Source organism: Aspergillus melleus (genome assembly GCF_016097325.1).
Source record: "Aspergillus melleus strain CBS 546.65 chromosome Unknown contig2, whole genome shotgun sequence".
NCBI classification, from domain to species: Eukaryota; Fungi; Ascomycota; class Eurotiomycetes; order Eurotiales; family Aspergillaceae; genus Aspergillus; species Aspergillus melleus.
Window position 1 is genome coordinate 513,919 of NW_025763371.1, and position 21,992 is coordinate 535,910.

At 52.3% G+C, this 21,992-nt stretch overlaps 10 protein-coding genes across 10 annotated transcripts; 2 read left to right on the plus strand and 8 right to left on the minus strand.

Annotated features, from left to right (window-relative positions):
- Window positions 1–575: 575 nt before the first annotated feature.
- On the minus strand, window positions 576–2,942 carry cut9 (anaphase promoting complex subunit CDC16; the record flags this gene model as incomplete). Its single annotated transcript, XM_046084666.1, has 1 exon — window positions 576–2,942. The coding sequence occupies one exon, from the start codon at window positions 2,940–2,942 to the stop codon at window positions 576–578; it is 2,367 nt and encodes a 788-aa protein (XP_045940629.1).
- A 580-nt stretch (window positions 2,943–3,522) lies between these two features.
- Window positions 3,523–4,347, minus strand: BOA17 (Oxidoreductase boa17; the record flags this gene model as incomplete). Its single annotated transcript, XM_046084667.1, has 1 exon — window positions 3,523–4,347. The coding sequence occupies one exon, from the start codon at window positions 4,345–4,347 to the stop codon at window positions 3,523–3,525; it is 825 nt and encodes a 274-aa protein (XP_045940630.1).
- A 1,055-nt stretch (window positions 4,348–5,402) lies between these two features.
- On the minus strand, window positions 5,403–6,179 carry LDX57_003030 (DUF4149 domain-containing protein; the record flags this gene model as incomplete). The annotated part of the gene is made up of 3 exons (XM_046084668.1): window positions 5,403–5,575; window positions 5,759–6,029; window positions 6,093–6,179. The coding sequence occupies 3 exons, from the start codon at window positions 6,177–6,179 to the stop codon at window positions 5,403–5,405; spliced, it is 531 nt and encodes a 176-aa protein (XP_045940631.1).
- A 2,256-nt stretch (window positions 6,180–8,435) lies between these two features.
- xanC (transcription factor xanC) lies at window positions 8,436–9,452 on the plus strand (the record flags this gene model as incomplete). The annotated part of the gene is made up of 3 exons (XM_046084669.1): window positions 8,436–8,544; window positions 8,600–9,109; window positions 9,172–9,452. The coding sequence occupies 3 exons, from the start codon at window positions 8,436–8,438 to the stop codon at window positions 9,450–9,452; spliced, it is 900 nt and encodes a 299-aa protein (XP_045940632.1).
- Window positions 9,453–9,932: 480 nt separating this feature from the next.
- On the minus strand, window positions 9,933–11,507 carry LDX57_003032 (fumarylacetoacetate hydrolase family protein; the record flags this gene model as incomplete). The annotated part of the gene is made up of 3 exons (XM_046084670.1): window positions 9,933–10,579; window positions 10,654–11,034; window positions 11,150–11,507. The coding sequence occupies 3 exons, from the start codon at window positions 11,505–11,507 to the stop codon at window positions 9,933–9,935; spliced, it is 1,386 nt and encodes a 461-aa protein (XP_045940633.1).
- A 464-nt stretch (window positions 11,508–11,971) lies between these two features.
- On the minus strand, window positions 11,972–15,223 carry LDX57_003033 (putative C6 transcription factor). The gene is made up of 5 exons (XM_046084671.1): window positions 14,055–15,223; window positions 13,739–13,998; window positions 13,557–13,691; window positions 13,421–13,511; window positions 11,972–13,371 (listed from the first exon to the last, which is right to left on the minus strand). The coding sequence occupies exons 1-5, from the start codon at window positions 14,975–14,977 to the stop codon at window positions 12,300–12,302; spliced, it is 2,481 nt and encodes an 826-aa protein (XP_045940634.1). The 5' UTR covers window positions 14,978–15,223; the 3' UTR covers window positions 11,972–12,299.
- An 827-nt stretch (window positions 15,224–16,050) lies between these two features.
- LDX57_003034 (SDR family oxidoreductase) lies at window positions 16,051–17,072 on the minus strand (the record flags this gene model as incomplete). The annotated part of the gene is made up of 3 exons (XM_046084672.1): window positions 16,051–16,092; window positions 16,159–16,508; window positions 16,619–17,072. The coding sequence occupies 3 exons, from the start codon at window positions 17,070–17,072 to the stop codon at window positions 16,051–16,053; spliced, it is 846 nt and encodes a 281-aa protein (XP_045940635.1).
- Window positions 17,073–17,337: 265 nt separating this feature from the next.
- Window positions 17,338–18,074, plus strand: LDX57_003035 (uncharacterized protein). The gene is made up of 2 exons (XM_046084673.1): window positions 17,338–17,584; window positions 17,666–18,074. The coding sequence occupies exons 1-2, from the start codon at window positions 17,562–17,564 to the stop codon at window positions 17,964–17,966; spliced, it is 324 nt and encodes a 107-aa protein (XP_045940636.1). The 5' UTR covers window positions 17,338–17,561; the 3' UTR covers window positions 17,967–18,074.
- Window positions 18,075–18,084: 10 nt separating this feature from the next.
- LDX57_003036 (uncharacterized protein) lies at window positions 18,085–18,902 on the minus strand (the record flags this gene model as incomplete). The annotated part of the gene is made up of 4 exons (XM_046084674.1): window positions 18,085–18,471; window positions 18,529–18,633; window positions 18,687–18,752; window positions 18,822–18,902. 4 exons carry the CDS (start codon window positions 18,900–18,902, stop codon window positions 18,085–18,087), a joined length of 639 nt encoding a protein of 212 aa, XP_045940637.1.
- A 728-nt stretch (window positions 18,903–19,630) lies between these two features.
- On the minus strand, window positions 19,631–21,420 carry NAG4_1 (MFS transporter; the record flags this gene model as incomplete). The annotated part of the gene is made up of 4 exons (XM_046084675.1): window positions 19,631–19,887; window positions 19,950–20,281; window positions 20,339–20,942; window positions 20,994–21,420. The coding sequence occupies 4 exons, from the start codon at window positions 21,418–21,420 to the stop codon at window positions 19,631–19,633; spliced, it is 1,620 nt and encodes a 539-aa protein (XP_045940638.1).
- Between the last annotated feature and the right edge of the window lie 572 nt (window positions 21,421–21,992).

The following is a 21,992-nucleotide window of genomic DNA, read 5'->3' on the forward strand; positions in this document are numbered from 1 at the left end:
GCTTGTGGAGCACGTGGAGTCTGGATCCTCGGTGCTCGATAGAGCTAATAGTATCCAAACAGGGCCTAGAGCTGGGTCTGATTTCGTGCTGGCTAGGAACAGACGAGATATGTATGCTCACTACTCAGTCGCCATGCTCTGCATATCTCGATAGTCTTGTCATTCTTTTTACATTGAAGTATTAATTTCTCTCGATGGACTTGTCGATCTTGATCATCCGGATGGTGCTTCTTTGTATTTAGGTCGCATGGATACCGACGGAAGGACTATCAGGTCTATAGTTAGCCGACAGGGGTAATGGTTGATCCAAACGATACCAAAGTTATTCACACACAATCCAAACATAGGAGTTTCTGTCGCCATTAAGTCCACTGTCTTATAAAACCCCAGGGATTTCTTACGAGGTGTAATAACCGTCAATAATCCGGAAGAAAGATATATTCGCAGTAAAAATGCTAAATATCATGCTCAAGCTAATCAAAATAATCGACGCCAGCCATGCTTTTCAATGAACCAACCAGGGTATAAGTCATCCAAACGCCCTGCAGTGAACCCAAATTAACCAAGCCACCACATCAATGTCTCGCGTTACTTCGCACCGTGCGTGATCCCCGATGTCGTCCTCCGGCGGCCGCCGGTGTATCATCTAGATCCAGTTCTGGAGTCCGGCCGGGTCGTCGACTGTGTCCGTCCCGTGTCCGACCCATCGCCTGGCGTAAGAGCCCGTCCGCCTCGTCGTCTAGCTCCATTTCGACCTTCTCCAGCGTCGCCGATTCGCCGGGCATGGTTTGCGAGTCAACCTGAGGAACGTCATCGGTCCATTCCTCGGCGTAGGACTCCTCCGTAGGTACTCGCCGTCGCGCGGACTTGCCCTTTCCCTTGTCTCGCGAGGCGCGGGCGGAGCTCCGGCTGGATCCTGACCGGCCGCTCTCCGGCGTGGAATCGGTCCCATGGCCTTCCACCGCCCAGATCTCGAGAGCGCGGGAGAGAAGCGTGCCGGCAATCCCAGCGCCACCGGCAGCATCTCCGCCACCACTTGCACCCAATACACGCACGGCTTCGTGGAGGGCCGTCACGGCCTCCATCGTCCGACCGAGCTCCAACAACACAAGACCGCGTGCAGTGTGAAGAGATCCAACGAGGCCGCGATCTTCGTATCCCCCGACTCCTGACGCCGAAACACCAGACGCATGGCCACCACTTCCCCCCAGGAACGGACTGTATCCAATGCTCGCACCGGCGGCTCCGATGCGGAGACATTCGTCGAACTGGTTCAGCGATTCCGTAAAACGACCGATCCGGCGTAGCGCATGGCCTAGGTTGGCCCGCGTAGCCACCCAGGCGCCAGGTTCGCAGTGAAGCGACGTTGCCAGGGCAAGGGACTGCCGGAAAAGCTCAATGGCGCTTTCCAGTTGGTTCTGGTGGTATAGTACAACGCCCAATTCGTTGAGAACCAGAGGATCGCCGCCCAAGGAGTGCCCTTCAGTGGATGACGGGAGCGCAGTGATCGAGGTGACGGAGCCGGACGGAGCCCCGGTCGACATTGCGTAAGCGGCACATAGGTATTCGTGGGCCAACGACATGTTGTTCAAGGCTAAATGCTGCATGCCAAGGAAGAGCTGCGGTAGATGACTGCCCTGGAAGAGTCTAGCCGCCGTGCTGTAAGCAGCGATGGCCTGATCATGCTCCCCTTCAGCGGCAAAGGTGTGAGCAAACCCGATCCAGGCCGGTGCCGAGTGTGGATCCAACAACGACGCTTTCGAGAAAAATCGCCGTGCTTCGGCAACTTTAGAGACGGACAGATAGTAGACCCCAATGGCGAGGTAGGTATAAGACTCCTCCGGAGCGTGGTCGGCCAGCGTATGCGATAGGAGAAAAAGTGAGTTTGTAGCACCGGTTTCGTAGAGACACGCCAAATGCAAAGGATACACCGCCGGTGCGTGTCCCAAGTGATTCTGCGCGGATAGGTGGGGAGCGGTGGCCGTGGTCAGAGCCGTGGAAGATTCCGAGTTGGACAAGATCGACGAAGTAAGCTCCAGAGCCTCTGCAAAGCGGCATTGCGTGTAGAGGGCTTCGGCGCGCGAAAGAAGGATGTCAGGATTGTCGGCAAGCTTGTAATGTGTCGACAGAGTTTCCGTCGCGTCGGAGAGGATCGAGGGGGACGAGTATTTCGACAACCGAGTCGTGTACAGCATCTTGGTGAAATGAGCCGCCTCCTGCGCAATGGACGCGTCCGGACAGCCCACGGAGTCGAAGTCCAACGATTCCAAAAACTCCAGCTCCTCCGCCGGCGACATGAGCGAGTTTTTCATCAGCTGGTCAAAGGCCTCGAAGCATTGCACGTCGATGCGCACGGCATCTTTGTAGCAGTCGCGTGCGCGGTCAAAGGCATTCTGCTTCGCAAAGCACAACCCTCGCAGATAACACATGGCCGCCTCAAACCGAACGTTATTGTATTCATCCCGTTCTCGGTCCTCGCCCGGGTCAAGGCGCGACGTCGCCGCATTCTTCCCATTTCGCAGGGCGATCCGATTTGGCCCGTTGACATGTTGTATTTTCCGACGGCTGTTTTTACTGCGGAAGAGATGAGTCGGATTATGATCGCCGAGCACCGAGAGCGCTTGTTCGAAGTGATTCTGTTTGATGTAGCAATGAGCGGCCAGGTATCGGCACGCGGCACTGCGCGAGATCAGGTCTTTCCGGGTCAGGAGGGCCAAGGCACGGGTATAATTAGTATTTGAAAAATGGACCTGGGCGAGCCAGAAAGCGTCCGAGTCGCTGTCTTTCCAGTTTACATCGTCAGAATCGGCATGGGAGGGAAACGAGCCGCGGGGAGCAGCCTCACTGGTCAAGGCGAAGACTTTGTCGCCAATGTAGACGGCCGAGTCGAACTGGCCGCGGTTTAATGCGTCCTGCCGCCAGTTGCGCAGAAAACCGTCCATGTTTGCTCAAGTGCGTGTGGGAGTCAAGGAGAACGAGGGAATTGGATTCAGTGGATATTGGCAGCCACGGGTTGGCAGAGGCATGAGGGAGGGGCGACGGAGGTGGATGCGGAATAAACAAACGAGCGACTCCCCTCCGACGGCATGTGCAGGAGGGATGGGCTATAAATGAGGATCTCAGAAGATGCAGTCAGGAGCCACGACTGAAAAGAAGCTCCGCGGGGAAGACGTCCGAGGCGCAAGGAGGGGACGAGGCGTGGTGAAGGAGAGAAGATCAGATCGACTTCGACTTTCTTCCGTTGGCAAAATAATGGCCCGCGTCGCTGAGGTCCGTGCGCGTCTCCGCCTCCGCTTGTTTACTTTTCTGTAATGTACAACACTCTTGCAAGAATAATAACTTCATCTCTATTATCGGTCTAAGTCGATGTTTATGCCATTCCTCAACAGCCTGTAACTTGTCGTCTTTGTCTTGAGGTTGACGATCCACCTTACTTTGGTAAATGTCTATGCCGCGCTGGAAGGGGTCCGCGTCCTTGCTATTAAGGCGTTATTTCCCTTGAGCGCCATCTACCTCGATTATTCAAACCGACGCAAGACTCACATCCCTCCACTTCTCATCTGACGCTGCTAGAGCCTCCGCTGCTTGGCCAGCATATTCCACCGCATCAGGACCAACCAACAGACGCAACGGAGGCTCCTCCTGCGCGGCAATTTTCACAATGATATCTGCAATCCGACCGGGCAACGAGGGCTCGCTACCCGATGACTTGCGAAGATACTCCGCAAACGTGCCCACGGTCGCCTGGTATGGTTCGCTGACCTGAGGGATCGTCATGGACGATCCCGCCCAGTCAGTCCTGATGCCACCCGGTTCAAGAACGGTGACTTTGACCCCGAACGGCGCAAGCTCCTGAGCCAGGACGGTAGAAAATCCGCCCACGGCCCATTTAGCAGACTGGTAGGCCGAGAGCCCGGGAGCTCCGATGCGTCCGCCCAGAGAGGAGACTTGGAAGATATGCCCCGACCCTTGTAGGCGGAGGATCGGCAACACCGCCTTGGAAACGTACACGACCCCGAAGAAGTTGGCGTCGACCTGTGCGCAGAAGTCGAGGATACTCATGTCCTCAACTGCGGCGGTGTTGGCGTATCCGGCATTGTTGATGACGATGTCGATGCGGCCGAACTTCAGGTGTCCGGCATGGACGGCTTGGATGACTTTCTCGTTGTCGGTCACATCGAGGGGCAGAGTGAGGACTCTCTCGTCACCGTATCTTTCTGTCAGATCGGCGAGCTGCTCAGGGCTGCGAGCAGTGGCGATGATGGCGTCCCCGCATTCCAGTGCTGCCTCGGCTATACAGCGTCCCAGGCCGCGAGAGCTGCCGGTTATGAACCAAACGCGAGGCATCGTATGATTTATTGTAGTGCGAACAAGGAATAGACAATTGTAGAAGGTCAATGATAATTATGACACTGCAGTGCCGGATCAGAGGCCCCTTTTGTAGACGGAATCATCATCGAATTGTTATTTCCGTGATGGTGTTGATGACAGCCACCTACTTGTTATCTCCGACCGTTAAAGGCGGCCGGACGATTGCAGCCAGAAAATCACTCAACGTACATTTTCCGAGACTAACTCGTGGGTTCTGGCTGATTTTATGGCCGAAAGAATGCTCACGAGGGATCAATGCGACACTGTTTTGGACGTTGCTCTGCTTAACCCTCGTAGGTCATTGAAGGTGATTCGGTGACAGTTGGGTCACTTGGGCTCCGAATGGTAAGGTGTGTAGTATGCTTCTCGTAGCTGCGATGCATTATCTATCGCGCACATATTTCTTAATGGAAACAAAGGAATGAATGAGTCTCCTGTCTCTCGCTCGTAAGGATCTGAGTAGAAACGCAAGTAGAAAAAGATAATTCGAAGAATGACAGGCCTACCTTCACGGATCTGCAATTTAGGAAAGACATTCAACATGGAAAGTATACGAACCAGTGTATCCAAAGACAATCGATTATTCTAAGTTTGGAATAACAAATTACTCTACCGTCCGGGTGGTCTATCAAAAAACTAGATATGAAACAGCAAACATCATGGACAGAAATTGCCCAGAAAGTGAACACAATACTATTATGCATACCTGCGAACTCAATCGAAAAGAGATGAGAACTACAATGCAGACGCATCATAGGGAACAATTCAAATGCATTCAGTCTTCGAAGACCTCGACGAAACACCAATATGTACAGTACATAGAGAAGTGAATATATGCACCCAATATCCATGTCAACCTGCACTCCCCGGTCGAAGGAGACAGGCACCAATAGGAAACTAGGTTTAAGAGATGGCAAACATTGCTCATTTGCAGAGTAGAGAGCGAGTCAAAGCAAGGGAGAAATAAAATGAACCGCAGTATACTCATACAGTCCAGGTATTTCCAATAAATCCGTCCGTCCACATGGTATTTACAGACCCTTAGTGATGCTGGAACTGAGAGAAAAGGCGTACCAGATTGATGCAACCAGCGCAATAGCATTCAGATGAATCGACATGGCATGGTTACGCGAGAACCTGTGATTTACCTGGTACAGCTTGTCTGGATCTGTAGGGTGGGTATTGTTTTCGTCTTTCGCTTGTTCTGCGATGAGGCAACAGGTTAGGCACGGTTTTGAGCATGATTCATGGACAACAACAGGACAACTGCGATTGGAAAGGAGTGGAATGCAGCCGAGAGACAAAAGTTAGTAAACAAAAACAGAGTGAGCATTAACATAAATATACAAACAAAGCCAGCCAGGTTTTCAATCGCTAAGCAGCCTACCTTGCAGGGACCTTCGGACAACAGCAGTCTTGGACGTTCGAGGACCATAAACAAACCAATTCAACAGGCCCGTAAACAGCATAATCGCCAATGGAATTGAATCCAATGGGTGCTGTTCAAAAGAGCCAAGGCTATACGGGGGGCGTGTCACGGCCGTCAACAAGACCAAGCCCACCTGGCAACGGAAGTAGGTGGGAAACACGCGGTTCTGGAGCACGATGAACTGGCGCATAGGCAGCGCTTGGTAGCAAATCTTGGTGTTGACGAAGCTCTAGCGATCGACCTTGGTAAGTTTCGGTCGGATAAGAGATCGCAGCAATAGGAGTTTAGATACCTGGTAGATCTCCGTGCCGAGGAGAGATCCATAACAAAGCAGATGGTAGGGAAGTGGATTTAGCACCGAGTCGAGGATGGCCTGCATGGCGGGCTTGGATTGGGCACCGTAGAGGTGGGAAGGCTAGGATAGTGCTTGATGAACTTCCCTAACTTAGTTCTCGTTTGATAATAAAAAAAGACATTTGATTTCTACAGAATGCTTCGTAGGTTTCAGTCGAAGGTGTTGTTCTCACGGCGAGGAAGTTAGGGCTATAAGCACCACGCATTGATCCACCGAATTTGGCTGCCTGATGCCAACGTTCAATTTGAGCAGAATATCTGTCATTCAAGCCATACGAAGTCAATGTGTATAGGACGTAGTGTCTGGCGATATTAATTGCCTTAATTGACCACCAAAAGGACGGTGAGCCGTAAGCGTTAGTAGGGTCTAGAAAACGCTGGGGCAGACAACAACCAATGGTGAGAACACTCTGGTAAGAGTACTCCGTAGCTAATACCTAGTTAGCTACCCTAGGAAGGACGTTGCCGCCTAGTTGAATCAAATCCCGATTCCTCTCTGTGTCTTTCCAACGAGTCTGGCTTCCAATCCCAGGGCTAGCTGGTCACGGGGTCCCCGCCCACAGGCATACATCCTCCTTTGTTCTTTCCCACTCCCTCTATCCTCCATCCTCGCCAGCTGCAGTTTCCATCGTTCAATAGGTCGTACAAAGGCTGGGCTCGATTCATCAACGCGACACACCCCCGGTACGCGCCGAATCTATCATCAGCTTCACTCTCTTGGCGGTGGCTGACTGGCCAGTTGCCATCCCAACCCTGGGCCACATCGGATCGCTGAGGGCGGGTCATCCATTAGCTGAAACCTTTGGTCAGAGCTTTTCCTACTCGTGACGTGTTTGTGCGTGCCAATTCTAACCCTGCGGCCCCCACGGACAGATTGCAAACAGGCAGCCAGAAAATAATTCCGCTCTGTCTGTTGCCATTGGAGCGCGCCAAACCGGCATCCCATTCCTGCCGCAGCCGGATTGGTCGAGCTTCCTGCTTGCTCAAGTAAATGAGGCCGACAGTGCGCGCTTTGGAGTGCCACTTCTGTCATTTTGGAATTAACCTGACAAATTGCCTGCGGGTAATGGCAGCATTCATCCATCTAGGTTTATCGCCGGTGCCAATCAGATCAACGACTGTCTTGCCTTTGGCATGTCATTGAAGCTATCCTGTTCCATCCTGGTCCATGGCAGACGGACATTCCCAATTTGGCCTATATTTGGGTGCTCGGAGACGGAAGACCCGGATAATGAGGGTCGGAGGCAAAAGAATGGCTTTCAGCTAGCTTTGTGCAAGGACTTCCAAAGCGAGAGATTCCCCCGAACGGAATTAGTGGACACCCGATACCTGACCTACTATCATAAATTGCTTTTCTGTTATGCACAAACCTCACTTCTCGGATGACCCTTGGGCGGCACGGTCGCGCCAAAGCAACGCTCCGAATTTTGATCCCTGCATGCCGGGGAGGAAAGAAAGTAATGCTGTCTGGTCATCGCTCCGCGGTTGGTTGGGCTTGTTCGAGAGCCCCGATCAAACAGACCTACCTAGCCTAGGGTCCTTCATTGCAGGGTGTTTGATCGACATACCTACATGGGTGTCTACTGTCCAGCCGACAGGAATATCGCGAATCGCTCAAACAATGATCCGCCGCTAGGTCTGTGCTTGATTTTCCAATCGCCCATCTAAGCCTCAGGAGCCACTCATACGGGTCGACTGTGCGACCTCTACTTGGGGAGACTCGAGGACCGAACTGTACTCCAGAATGATACTACAGGACCGCGTGGCTTTCGGGGGTCACGGAGCACAGAAGCAGTTGTCCTTGGACGTCGATACCGTGTCGAAGTACCTCGGCGGAGGGAGATAGTACAAGCCGAGCAAGTTCCAGGTCCGTGGGTATTCCAATACCGTTCGTATACCGACTATCCTTTCTCGATCAGGTCTGCCTTGAGATGCGGTAGCATCTGCTGCGCAACCTTGTAAACTCGGTGGCTATTCGGCTGACGAGCGAATGGTAACCGCGGTGCAGGGTTCAGCGCGCATCCTACCTTTGAATCAGATAAGCCACCGTGTGTCGGATCTTTTATAAAAAGCTCTGGCAATTGTTGGGTCAGGCTGCTGAGTGGAAATATTCATTGAGTCTAGCGCCACTCTTCACTGCCCCTGACGTACCTATTTGACAAGCGTCTTTCGAGGTGAAAAGGTCATTGGTTTTCATTATCTCTCATTCCAAGGAGCAAACATCTCTCGACCAAAGACACTACAAGAGAACCAAGAAAATCTGTCAACTGCCGTTTCGAAAATGAGAAACCACTCGGTAAAAGACGAGCGAGCCAACGACTCGACGGGTCAAAAACAAGACCCCGTCGAGAGAAGAAGACTTCAGAACCGGCTTTCACAGCGAAACCATCGTAAGTTAATAGACTATCTCTCGGTTCATGGTCTGAATTTTGATGTTTGCTTTAGGCCGCAAAATCCGCGACCGCATCGCCAAACTACAAGAGCGTGTTATCGCCAGCGAACTCAGGGCCGCCGCGAGTCTCAACGGCTGGGGATATCCAAACCCGGGTCCTTCATCAATGGAGCCTGTCGCTCCGTTTGAAGTTGAGAGCAAGACACTTTCGCCGGCTTCAGAAAACGCAGCCCACTTCGATCCATACTATCCCGCGCCCCCGGGCGTCTGTCCTACCTGCAGCAGCTCCATGGGAGCTATACCCGTCATCTGCTCACAACCCTTGACCCCGTCGTCCATGTACGAAACCTCCAAGGAGAGCGAATCGGCCAACTCGTCGCCTCCCTCCATAACGAATAGTTTTTATGAGGCCGGGGTTAATTTTTTCGGGCCGGACCTGTCGTCGTCGTCGTCGCCGTCGGCACTCAGCAATTATTCGGTGGCCGAGCTGAACGTTCCGTTCACTTCGGAATCTTGGGATCAGACCCAGTATCCGTCGTCTGCATTATATTATGTCGCTACGGGTGAGTTGTCTGTATAACCCTTGCCTGATCTTCTTACCATCGGCGGGTCTAATTATGGATAGAATCGTCGCTCCCGCAGATCATGCAAACGCTGGGTTCCGGAGCCTCCAGAACCAAGGCCCTGGTTCTGATCCCACAAGCGCAGGCGACAGGGATGTCCTTGGCCTCGCCGGTGTCTCAGGCCCCGACGTCCGGGGAGTCAACGACGCCTATCAGCCCTTTAAGCCTGCAGGGCTGCGGGTGCCAGTGCCAAAACCATGACGTAGTTGGGTTGTCAAATCCGGGTTTCTGTCCTGTGCATTCGACCCAAAATATGGAACATTGTGCGCGGGGGATGGTATAAAATCTGCTATATATAGAATGCCTGTCTGGTTTGTCGGATGCAGATCATCCGACTTGGGGTCTGATATTGATGACGATGACATGACCAAATAGCCTAAGCATGTTCATGCGCGGTATGAACCCACTTTCAATCAAATGGAATATTGTAGAAGGCAAACCATCGATACGAGTTATGTAGGTGTTCCGAATGCCTCGGGTTGCAATCTGCCAAGGAGAGCCTGTTCCTCCTCATCAGCCATCACCTTGACCAACTCATCTAGTTGAATATTTGAAATCAATTCTTTGACCCTTCTCGGCAACCCCCTGCCTTGTAGAACGTCTCTAGGTAATAAGCTTGTGGGCTCTATAGCTGCTAGTTTGGTGTTTGTTTCTTTCCTTTTCGAGCAGTTTTGAAACTATATGAAAGGGCGACCAACTCCTACCTCGCGGACGAAACTTATTGTAGAGAATCGCTATGATCATCTTCATCCCTCCGCACCGCTTAATTAACAGAAGAAACAATCTCACCAGTACACTCCCCAAACCCAACCCCCTCGCCAGCCCACCCAACCATCCTCACCACGTCTCCATCCTTCAAGAACATCCTCTCCTCTCCTTCCCCATCACCAGCCCCACTGGCCGAGTTCAACCTAACAGCGCTCTTCCCACCCCCCGTTATCTCCAACAAACACCCATACTCCCCTTCCTGTGTTCCGCTCACCGTCCCGGTACCCAACAGCTCCCCGGTCCTCACTCCACACCCAGAACTCGCCATATGCGCCAGCATCTGTCTGGGGGACCAGAATAAGTCTTTGGCATTCGAGGTACTGAGATGCGTCGTGGCTTCCTCCCTCCCCTTTCCATTTCTGTTCCCGTTCGTAGACGCAGACGCAGACGTAGACGTAGAGGCAAACCCGTTTCCAACCGCCGAAGAAGCAGAATGCACCAACTCAACCTTCAATCTAATATCGTATCCGAACGCCCCGGCATCCTGAAGATGCGGCGGTAGTTCCGCGCGAGGCGAAGGACCGACAGCGCGAAACGGGGCCAGGGCTTCAAGCGTCACGATCCACGGGGAGATGGTGGTGTTGAAAGATTTTCCATTCAAGGGACCGAGGGGCACCATTTCGAGGGATTGGATGTCTCGAGCTATTAGTAGTATTAAGGCCATGGTGTCAGAGGTGATACCGAGTTGAGGTTCCGAAAAAAAAGACAAGACATACCACTCCAATCATTCACCACCACCACCCCAAACAGATACTCTTCTGCATCTTTGGCCTCTAAGCCCTGATGCACGTCTACCGGGGCACCTACCACGAACCCTAATTCAAGCTCATAGTCTAGTGCTCTTGAGGGGCCATAAATGACGTCGTCGTTGGGTTTCTCTCTTTCTGATTCCCCATTGGAAGCTTCAGGGTTTGGTTGGGACTTGGTTCGGTCTCGAATGTGTCCCTTGGGTCTCGCGATCCGCGTCCCTGAGACCACGACGCTGCTGGCCCGTCCGGTATAGCCGATCGGGAAGTGGAAGAAGCCCGGCGGGGGCGTGGGGTTGTTGAGGATGGCGCGGCCGGCGTTTTGGACGTGGTTGAGACTGCAGGAGAAGTCTGTTCCGGTCGTTGTTAGTTTCTCGCATTATTGCTTTGGAGTTGGGTCAGGGAAAACAGGGAAGATGGGCAGCCAGCCAGCCAGAGTCAGAATAGAGGAAAAGGTATAGGATACCTGTGAAATTCGGAATCTCGATAGGTAAATGCATCTTCACGGTCTCGACATCCTCCCTACTTCTCTCTGGCAAACCTTCGACTCCCTTCGAGGCTAGCACGGACTGCAGGGTCTCTCGAACATGGTGATGCACGCGTTTCGGCAGCGCAGCGTATCGGTTCAATGTCGCTTCCTCGAAAACAAAGGCTAGTAGATCAGGGATGGCGGAGAAGAAGCCGTCGCGCTGGAGATCGCCGAGGAAGATAACGGTGTTCTTAAGGCGCGTTGTGCATTGGGGGGTGGGATGGGTGGAGGAGGAAGCAACGCCGTAGGGAAGGTTGTGGATGGAGAAATGGTGGCTGTAGTCGGGGGATGTCATGGTGGGGATTGTCCGTTGTTTAGGTGGTTTGGTGGGGTATGGGGTCAATTGTAAGTTATGATATTTATAGATTGCGAAAATATCTGAGGTTCGCTAGACCGGAGGGTTGGTCTGGACAAGACTTTATATGATGGGAGTACCTAGAGTCGGGAGGAAATGTCCACATCCCGAGGGCTCGGATGGAGATTGCATTGAGGGTTGCCTTTACAATATTCTATTTTATTGAAGGGTGCATGAGTTCTGCGAGATAGATGACTGTCGAGGATGATTAAATGAAAGCATTCAACCGTTTCTACTGGATAAGACGACCCTGGAGATGATCAATGAGGAAGACAAGATCCTCCTTGGCAGGTCGCAACCTCAGGCATTCAAAACACCTATACACCCCCAATCTGCCAATGATGAAATCATTCAAAAGCAATAAATGCCCAGAATATCGAAGTATTGTATAGGAAAAGCGTTCATACAGAAATACCAAGTGCCTCAACTGCCAGCAGTTATTCTTTGTATAATCTCTCTTACCACGGTGCGGCAGCGTTAACATAATTTTTAGAACCGTGTCGGGTTGCTCTGAGCTATAATATAGATTAGAATATAATGCAGATGCAAAACCTACTAATATTCAAGAACCAAATGATATATATACTATACTCCCAAAAGTGCCCGGTACCTGCCATGACCAGACCAGACCGACCCAACCAACCCAACCATAGAAGTCATTAGAACGGAGAATAAATCGAAAAATACCACGCCATCCATCCATCCAGAGCGCCATGCCAAACCTGTCCCATGCTAACTCCACAAAGGTGGATGAATATATTCAGCCGCTCGGTCCAAGATGTTAGGAATGGACCATTCGCCACTGGTCGAGCTCTCAGGTGTCGGAGGCGGCAGGGATCCGACGCTAGGCGTCATCGCCGACACAGGAGGAATGAGAGAGCTCATAGAGCCTGGGCCAGGGTTGAGGTATGCTGGTGATCCGTGACTGGCGGGGCCATGAGTCTGCGAACTGAATGCCGCTTCGAGTTTTTCCAAGGCCCGCAGAGTCTTGGTCAACGGTTTGGCCCATTGCGTTTGCGTGTCGACGGGGATAGCAGCCGAAGCAGGAGAGGCGGAGAAGGCGGCAGGACTGGTGCCAGCGCTGGCCATCGTTGCGGTGGCAGGAACGGTGGTGCCAAAGGCCGACGCAGTGCGATCAGATGTTGGGTTGGTGGGATCTACCGATTCGTATGTGCATTCTGTATTGGCGCGCTCGGCGATGATCATCTTGATTTGTTGCAGAAGAGACCAGAAGCGCGGGTTAGTTTTGGACTCTTCAGTGACAGCCAGAAGGAAGATCGAGCTGATGGCGCGTTGCAGCGCAATCCAGGAGCGTGACGCGTGCGAGCTGACGGAGTGCATCTCAATGTAGGCTTCGACCGTCGTCATCAAATTGACGACGCAGTCGGAGCGCATGCTGGAACTGGCCGGATCGTGAGCATCGGCGGTGGATTTGAGCGCTGGCCGGCAGAGCTCGGAGGAGAAGTAGGAGGAATGCAGCTTGAGGACGACGCGTTCGAGATGTTCCGTCGGCGTAACGCAGTATTTGGGATCCCGTAGGTAGGGCTTTGCTTCGACCATGATTTGTTGTATCCGTTCTTTGTATGTTTGAATCGTTTTAAAGCTCATCTGAGAATGCGAGTTTAGCATCCGGCCGCGGACAACTTCTAGAGCGAGGGCGATAATCCGGCAGAGGGTTTCGAAATAGCAGAGATCCCCTGGTCGCGAGTCTCCACGAGAGGCGATGTCCGGTTGACTGACGGCGGTCGTGGACGGTCGGTCATAAGATAATGAAAAATGGCTGTCCTGCCAAGCCATGGACCACCTACATCCGTTAGTTCGGTCTTACTATGTTTTTTAAAACGTGTGCATACCAAACATGTCGTCTACGGTATCGCTCTACCGGCGAGAAGCGACTGGTTTCGACATGAAGACCGAGAGCCAACCCCATGCGAAGAGTCATCCCTATTCTCATTAGTCCCCGTCACGGATAAGGGAGATTGTACATACCAAGCAGGACATATGAAATTCCAGGGTTCATATTATAAGACAGCACATTCCCAATAACTAGCAGTGTCTGAATGGCTTCTATGGTGGGCTGGGACAAAAAGTTCGTCATTCGAAGACACTGATAGGAGCAGCAGACTAGTCTGGTCAGTAAAATATCAATCGCAGCATCAGAAATGCCTCACCATAAACTTGCGAAGTCAACTCTCTCTCCTTGCCGGGCAGATCAGAAGATTGACAACCGGACGCCAACACGGCGAACAACAAGCCAAGGAACGCAATCGAAACACCAAACGGCTTCTGTGCTTGATCATCATCGGCCCTGTACGTCCCACCAATTGACGCGCGGTTTTGTAGCATGAGACTGAGGTTCATTTCGAAAAGAGCCGTGTCCTCGATCACGGGATAAATAGCACCGGCGATATCTCGGTAAAAGTAAAAGAACCTGGCAGGACGTCAGCTTACCATACAAACCCTAAACTCAGCCTTAGGAAGACTAACTCTTTGCATTGTTGGTCACCTGGCAGCGCACTACAAACGGCACTGATGTCGAAAGTTGACATATCCGATGACCACAGATCAACAAACGGATAAGTTGCCGACTCATTGTCAAGACCCAGTTTTGGCAAGATGCCGCCTTCCAGAAGTGCCTGTAACTGGTCGGACCCCGACTTGTTGTTCAGGATATATGCAAGAACGGACCTCGATCCCAGATGAACGGTGCCCTCGCCCAAGGTATTGGCCGCATGGATCCCCTCTCGCTCCGGGGAAGCGGCCTTGGATCGGGTACTTGCATCCCCGCTTTGCACGCTGCCAGTCTCCAGGCTGGACGCCTGTCCCTCCTCCGCCCGTTCCAGGCCCACACGAAGATTGCTGATCGTCTGCTCCATCTCCTTCAACCGGGCGCGCACATTATCCCACTCCTCGCGCGCCACCGACACGCGACCACTGGGCCCCAACGGCAACGGCACGGAAGGCACGGGTCGCGTCGTGCCAGGCTCCTGTTTCAGACGAACGCCACCGTCAGGCTGGGGCGGCATTGCCATATGCTCCGGGACTCCGCCAGGCGTCGTGCCTCCGACGGGACTATCGCTGTACGTCGTGGCGGCGGGCGGCGGGACCGAGGAGCCCGTCATGATTCGTTTCTTGGAGGGGCGTTCGTAGGAGCAGATATCGGCGTGGTCTCGCTTAACGCATCCATCGCAGGGAAGATTGCGATCGCACTTGACCTTTCGCGCGTGACAGGGGTAACAGGCCTTGGGCTCCCGGGCCTTTCGTTTGGTGCGGATGATCGCGTCGACTTGGGATTGCGGCAGTTCGGAGATGGGTCGTGAGGAACCTGCACCCGCGGCACCGCGAGCCGTCATGTCGGCGCCGGGTACCGACGGCGAGAACGACATGGACGATTGATAAGGAGAAGCCATTGGGAGAAATTGGATCGAGTTCGATTCGAGGGGGATAATATCAGTGCCGAAGTTTTTCCGCGCGAATGGTGCTCCGGCTCATGTGTGTAGTTGAGGTCATAGACAGCGAAGCAGAACGAGAATGAAGCGATTCGAATAGGATTCGGCTACCTCATGTGGTAAGCAGCAGCATGCACATTGCTTCGGCAGGAGCAGAGTGGGATGCAGCGGGGATCGGATGGACAAATGTCGGCAGATCTCGCTTTTCGAGGCTTGACAGGGACAAGCGGCTGTCGGCTGCTGAAGTCATTGCGATCGGCTGCTGACTCACCCAGGCTCAGTGACACGTGATTCGCGGGGCGGGCTTACCAAACTAGGACTAGTGCTTTGTTATAGATGTGAGGAGTGCTTTGTCCTATACAGACACTTCATCCCCGGCGAGCACGTCCCAAAGAGAGCCTTCCATATACTATGTCTAACCAAGTCGCTCAATATGGAGGCCTGAAGAACTTGTCTGGTCGCCTTGACCTGCTTTCTTCGCTTCCTGGGCGATGGATCTTCATCATCTTTACGAATTCTCTTCGAATCATTGAGAATGAGAACACCTATCGCTAATAGTGCTCTCGGAATTGACAGAGTCGAGGTAATGCTCGACCATGCCGAGAGGTTGACGTGCCGACGCTGAGGTCCGGGAAGCCATCTTGACAGGTTGAAGAAGAAGTAGATCAAATCAAGATTTCCTGTAGTGCGGTTGATTTGTGGCGGTTTCTAGGAGAGGAAGAGATTTTACAGTTTACAGTGACGAATTGTGACTCGCATTCAAGCACCTGATCTTCCAGCCTGTGGGCGGTCAGACGGAATCAGCATCCCGATCGACGAAAGGCCATATGTATGTATATGGAAATTGAGTCCACCGGTTGACAGCCTGTGGACTTCCCTCCGGCTGCGTGATCGACAAGAGTACGGAGTGCTTGAAACGATGAATTGATGGGAGTCAATACATGCGCCGCCTTATCTCGTCCATTACTTTATCTAGACAACCCACCTGTTTAATATCATAGCTCATCAAGCGCAGAAGCCACCTAGCGAAACACTTAACACCGATCCAGCCCACCCGAATAGATTATGATACGATCCTGTATGACGCGACCCAGTTAGCACCCCCTAACTCAACCACATGAAGAGCCAAATAGTTAACTTACCAGCATCCAAATCGGCAAGAATCCCGAAATCCAGTACGCGAATGAGGCCATCTTCCCCACCCAAGTCATCCCTGTCGCGCCGCCAAGTACACTGTCCGCGACGTGGCGCGCAAACACCGACCGCGGCATAGCTCCTTCGGTCATTGACCCGGCTGCCTGACCTTGGATCACGTCCTCTGCAGGTTTCCATGGCGAGGAGTCGGAGAGATTTGCTTCGGGGTGGTTCTCAAAGATGTTCGTGCCGACAACGCCGGCCATCACGGTGATCACTTTTACACCGAGAGGGGCCAGCTCGACGCGAAGTGTTTCGCTGTATGAGCGGACGGCGGCTTTGGAGGAGTTGTAGAATGCTGCGAACACATAGTTAGAGACAGCAGGATCTATCAGGGTGGGGAATTGGATGCGCGGGAGGAATGGATCTTGCGGGAAGGTCGACGGAAGAAAAGAAACTAGAACCCACCACCCCAAGCAACATGCAACACCGCCGCAATAGAGCAGACATTGGCGATGGTTCCTTTGGACGCGATAACCAACGGCGAGAAGGCGTGCGTGACGCGGACAGTGCCCCAGAAGTTGACATCGTGGATCTCCCTGGCGCGCTCAATGGAAGTCTCTAACGCGGGTTGAATGCAGGACTGTCCGGAGTTGTTGATCAGGTAGTCGAGTTTGCCGCCGGTTTGGGCAGTGACGGCTTCAACGGCCGCGTCGATACTGGATTGCGACAAGACGTCAAGCTGTAGGAGAGTCACATTGGGGAGCTTTTCGATCTGCGACATCTTCGAGAGGGTGCGTGCGGTCGCGAAGACGTGGAGGCCGCGCTCGTGGAACGTTTCGACTAGCGCCGAGCCGATGCCACCATTGCTGCAGCCTGTAATGAGGACGGTTTTGCGCGGAGGTGTGTTTGATTCAGGCATTATGGAAGTGATGGGTGCGGGCAGCGAGTACAGTGAGGTGAGAACAAGCGATTGAAGAAGTCCGTGGGATGCATGGGAGGGAAGAATGAGCAGGGGTTGAGGTCATCTTCGCCTTGGCATAACAGGACAAGGGCTAGTCTAATTAGCAGTAAATTAGGAGTAGGCTGGATAGCACCGTTTGCCTGTGCTTGTCAGCAAGTCTGCAACGGAATTCATGAGGACGAAATCCACCTGTCTCCACTTTCGTCTGACACAATTCCTTCGCTCCTCTTGGCTGCCACCGGCTCGGCACGGATTTCAAGTTGGCCCCCAACGAGCGGCGAAGCTAACTAACTGCCTGTATCGAAGTGGATCCGACTGGTTGATTCATTTCGATTCCGCAGGAAATCGGAATTCTTCGGCCAGACTCCGCTTGCTCAGGACTCAGGAGTCAGGCCATGGACATTGGACCGACGGAGTTTGCGGAGAATGTAAAATAGCCGGCAAATAATGATTACGGCGTTGGTTCTTGAGTAAGTCTTATTCCCACTATGAAGTACACAGCGTGACAGCTGCTAGTTCTTGAATATTCTCTCCTGACTCTCGCTCGCCAGACTCTCCACATCGTCTCGCCCCTTCCCGATTATCTTCGATGTCCATCGTTTCTGGTCGCGAAGCTGGAACCCAGAGTGTCCATTCGCGTTGCCCCCCGTGAGCTCTTTACTCTCGCTTTTATGTGAGGAACTGAATCCCGGGATCTTTCTCAGTAAAATGCGCAAGGATGGTAGGGAGCCTGTGATCAGTGCCAGTCCGAATTCGACATTCATCCAGATCAGGGGAGTGGCGCCGGAATCTGAGGGGAGGTTTGCATTAGGAGGTATGCAGATTGAAGAAGGGTTGGAAACATACAGGTAAAGTCAGTGTCGTCTTTCTGGTATACGAGGGTTGGCAGACGTGCGAGACCAGCAGCGCATGCGACGAGACCTAGATGCGATTCATTAATCCATTTACTCTTATCAGATAGAGCAACCCACTACTCACCCAGACCAAACAACCCAATAATAGTCAACCGTCGTTGCAGGGGCATTTGAAGCTTCCAAATAGTTGGGATCGGAAGCGCGAAGATGGCAAGATCCACGGCGAACATGAGGACGCCTTGGTACATTTCAATATCGAACAGCGTGTCGGAGGAAAAACACTTATAATTTGGAACCGTCTTGTCGTATGCTGCACGAACGGGAGAGCACTGCAGAATCAACGGCAGCTCGCCTGAAATCGTCAATAGGACTAAAAACCCGATGATACTGAGGCCGAGCCAGCGGATGAGTTTGGTCGGGAATGCACGCATGATGAAGACGAGTAGGCTGATTTTGACGGCTGATGCGACGAAAAGGTAGGTGCAGAGGGAGATATAGATCGCCTAAATAGGAAGAAAGTCAGCTCAGAAGTATTGTAAGATTAAGCGAGCTTGTCCTACATATTGCATCGTGGGGAGTTGCTCCACGGGCACCGTATCCATGTGCCGTCCGATGCCGAAGAACGTGAGATAGATTGAGAGGGCAGCAAACAGCAGGACACAGATCTATGACGCTATATTAGATCCCATTGAATAAAGTCAGCCCTGAAGCCACTTACCATAGCCAAGATAACAAGGCAGTCATCAAGTCCGAACGCACGGGTGATAAATTTGCGCAGGTACAGCTAGATGAGCTATTGTCAGCATCTCTACATTTGAGCTGCCAGAATCAATCAAACCCAGAATAATCATACCCTCATGCTGCAAACGAGCAAAGTGAGAACCGCCACCGTCGCAACGACTGCTCGCACGGTAGTCACCATAGGAGGAGCCATCTCGACTGGGGACTGTCAAGCTCTTTCACCCGTAGTGACCGCTGAAGAAACGAATATCAACGAACCACGATGTCATCGAACTCGCGCCTGAAGAAGACAAAACCAAATCAAACAGGGGGGGGTCGATGGAAAAGGAGGATAATTGAAGACGCCCCTCGCGCGAGGCACAGGCCGACAGTGGGTTGACACTTGAGTCGACTATTGATCGACATAAGCGCAAGGCAAGGAAACGGCCCGTCCAAGCAACCATCACCGTTAGTGTGTTCGGCTGTCAGGAAAAGACAGGCAACCTGATCCTGGCGTTAGCACGAATAATGATGAAAAGCGGGTCTAAAGGGAGGGAGAGAGGCGGCGGAGTCATGGCCGCTGCCACCGAGTGGACTCAACTCGGGCCATTCCGCCCCCAAACCACGCCAAACTAAGCGTTAGTAGCTAGCGATGGAGCCGAGGAGCTCGGTTGGTCACAGTTTTGATGGGCTGAATGGTGCATTGCGAGGATCTGCCTTGTCTTTACGTTGATAGGGCCTACCAACAGGGACAACATACTAACCAAGAGTTGATACAGACATCTCAAATGAGCAACCTATGTAAATTCTCATGGTATCATACTAACTCGATTAATGTACATTAAATAGCATCTATTATCTAGAAAAGCAAATCTAACATTCCGCAAATCCAACAAAACAAGCAATACATCCAAGATTTGCCCCTTCATACTTCATTCAATTCTAAGCCTTCCCCCCCTTCTCCTCGTCATCACTGAACGCGAACTTCGAGAAGCGGCGGATCGATTCACCCTTGAAGTAGAAAACGAAGGGAATCGCACAGCAAGCCAGCGCAATGAACGCAAGCAACGAGCTGGCCCATTGGTATCCCAATCTTTCGTACATCTGCTCAGTGAATAGAACCGTAGACGCACCCCACATGGAGCGAAGGAAGGTTTTGGCTGCAAGGGCGGAAGCAGCTTGATGTTGGTACGTATCCACTGGTTCGCGTTAGTATTGTCATTCAGGTATAGATATCAAATATTGGGGACGGGCAACTCACCTAAGTAGTTGTTCGCAGAGTTATACAAGAAAATGAACCCGAATCCGACAGGCCAGCCACCGATGGCGGGTCCGATCCAGTGGAGGCGCGGGTAGGATGTCCAGGCGAAAATGAACAGTCCAATAGGGATCAGCCAGCAGGAAAGCATCATCGGAATCAAGCGCTTCTCGGCGGGCGGTTTGCCATTATACTGCTCGTAGATGCCCAGGTAGTGTTTGTTAACTAAAGGGGCGCAGGCGGCGCTCATGAGGACACCGATGGCGAGAGGGATGAACATGAGGCCTGTAGAGCCGGCGCTCCATTCTTTGCCAGACTGGTAGACGATGGGGTAGCTAAAATAGAGTTGTTAGTATCATGCGTCTGGAAGAGAACTGCATGGATGAACGTACGCGACGAAGAACATGTACAGCAGACCGTACAGGACGGACATGTAAATAGCGATGAACAGAACGATAGGTTCCAAGAACAGGAGCTGGAATGGCCGAAACAGAACAATCCGTAGTTTCTGCCCGATAGGCAAAGGGTCGATTTCGGTCTCCGTCACGTATTTTGGGTCATTCTCTGTTTTCCTGAGCTTCTGGGCACGTTTCTTCAAGATCGTCGGGCCGTAGGTTTCCGGGACCGTGAACGTGATGAGAACCCAAGCGACGAAGGCAAGGATCAACTGCAGCCAATATAGCCATCTCCATCCGGATGCATCAAACAGGTACCCGCCAGCAAGGGGTCCAATGGCAGGCCCGAGGAAGGGACTCGCCGAGAAAGCGGCCATAGGAACACCTCGCTCCTCGCTTTTCCACAGGTCCGCTAGGGTACCGCCAACGAGGGTCATAGGAGCACTGAAAGCGATGCCATCAATAGCTCTACAGACGATAAGGGTTCCGATGTTCTTCGACACGGCGCAGGGAATCACGAATATCACGGCAAGTAAGAGAGTCACGGCGTAGACAGGTCGACGACCAAACATTTCGGACATGGGAGCGAATGCCATCGGGCCTAAGCACAGTTAGCTCATGTATTCTGCAAGGCATAAACAACTAAACTTACCAACTCCAAAGCCGATCACAAATACGGTCACGACAACAAGACTCACTTCGCGAGCGACCCCAAAAGATTCCATGGGGCCCTCAAGACCGGCGGTAATAACGCTACTGGCAAAAGCAACGACGAAGCACGTGAATGACACAACCATGGTACAATACCACTTGAAGGCCTTGGACCAGTTCTTTGGGTTCTCGGGGTCGTCGATCTTGAATGTGACCAGCTTCCAGTCCTCCATCTTGCCAGTAGCCGAGGAGCGCATTGGTTTGATAATCTCCCCAGCTGCGGTTTCGCGGGTATACTCTTCGAGGTTGGCATTGGTGGTGACTTGGTCGAGTGGTAATTCCAGTGGGTTGGTTTGGCCTCGTCCCGAACCTATGGAAAAGGTCCGGGTGGCCCCGGTCGATTTGTCTGCGTGATGTGGTGCCTGCATGTTGTGCTTGATATGGGCAGGAACTAGAAGGTGGATTGAACCGATTGATAATACTGACTGGGGAATCCTTCTTTTCGAAGCAGGGGCCTCTGCCCACTCTTATACCTGAGGACTTTCATTCTCAAAACCGGATCCACGGTCATCAATGGTCACTCGGCAGGCGAACGATCAGAGTTTGTTTGCGATATGGAAATTGAAGCATGAAATGAATGGCTTCGGGCCGTTCTTGGCACCGCACTCACCATATTGCCTGATTGGGATTAGGCGCTAACCAAGATAGGTAATATACCACGTCAGCCCTACGGTGTACTGTACGGTGTCCTATGGACTACAGAGTAAAGTACCTCTCGGAGGCATGAATTCACGGGCTATTCAAGTCACCTGTCTGAGACTTTCTGAGCGTATCATAGACTCATAAGGATGTGGCCCTAATATGGAGTAGGATTAAGGTCAAATATTCATTGGGGTTTACGTGGTCCACGTGGTTGATGGATGGGTCATTCTCAAATAACGCGATTCTATTCTAATCAATTACGGAGTACAGAGTAGGTAGAATGAATATCAATGCGTTC

Bases quoted from the DNA above. Each gene is read 5' to 3' on its own strand.
- LDX57_003033 (XM_046084671.1), bottom strand. From the start codon at position 14,977: ATGGCTTCTCCTTATCAATCGTCCATGTCGTTCTCGCCGTCGGTACCC. The intron at 13,999-14,054 runs GTTAGTCTTCCT...ACGTCCTGCCAG, and splicing joins GGTGACCAACAATGCAAAGA to GTTCTTTTACTTTTACCGAG. The intron at 13,692-13,738 runs GTGAGGCATTTC...TGACCAGACTAG, and splicing joins GTTGACTTCGCAAGTTTATG to TCTGCTGCTCCTATCAGTGT.
- LDX57_003035 (XM_046084673.1), top strand. From the start codon at position 17,562: ATGATTACGGCGTTGGTTCTTGA. The intron at 17,585-17,665 runs GTAAGTCTTATT...CTCGCTCGCCAG, and splicing joins ATTACGGCGTTGGTTCTTGA to ACTCTCCACATCGTCTCGCC.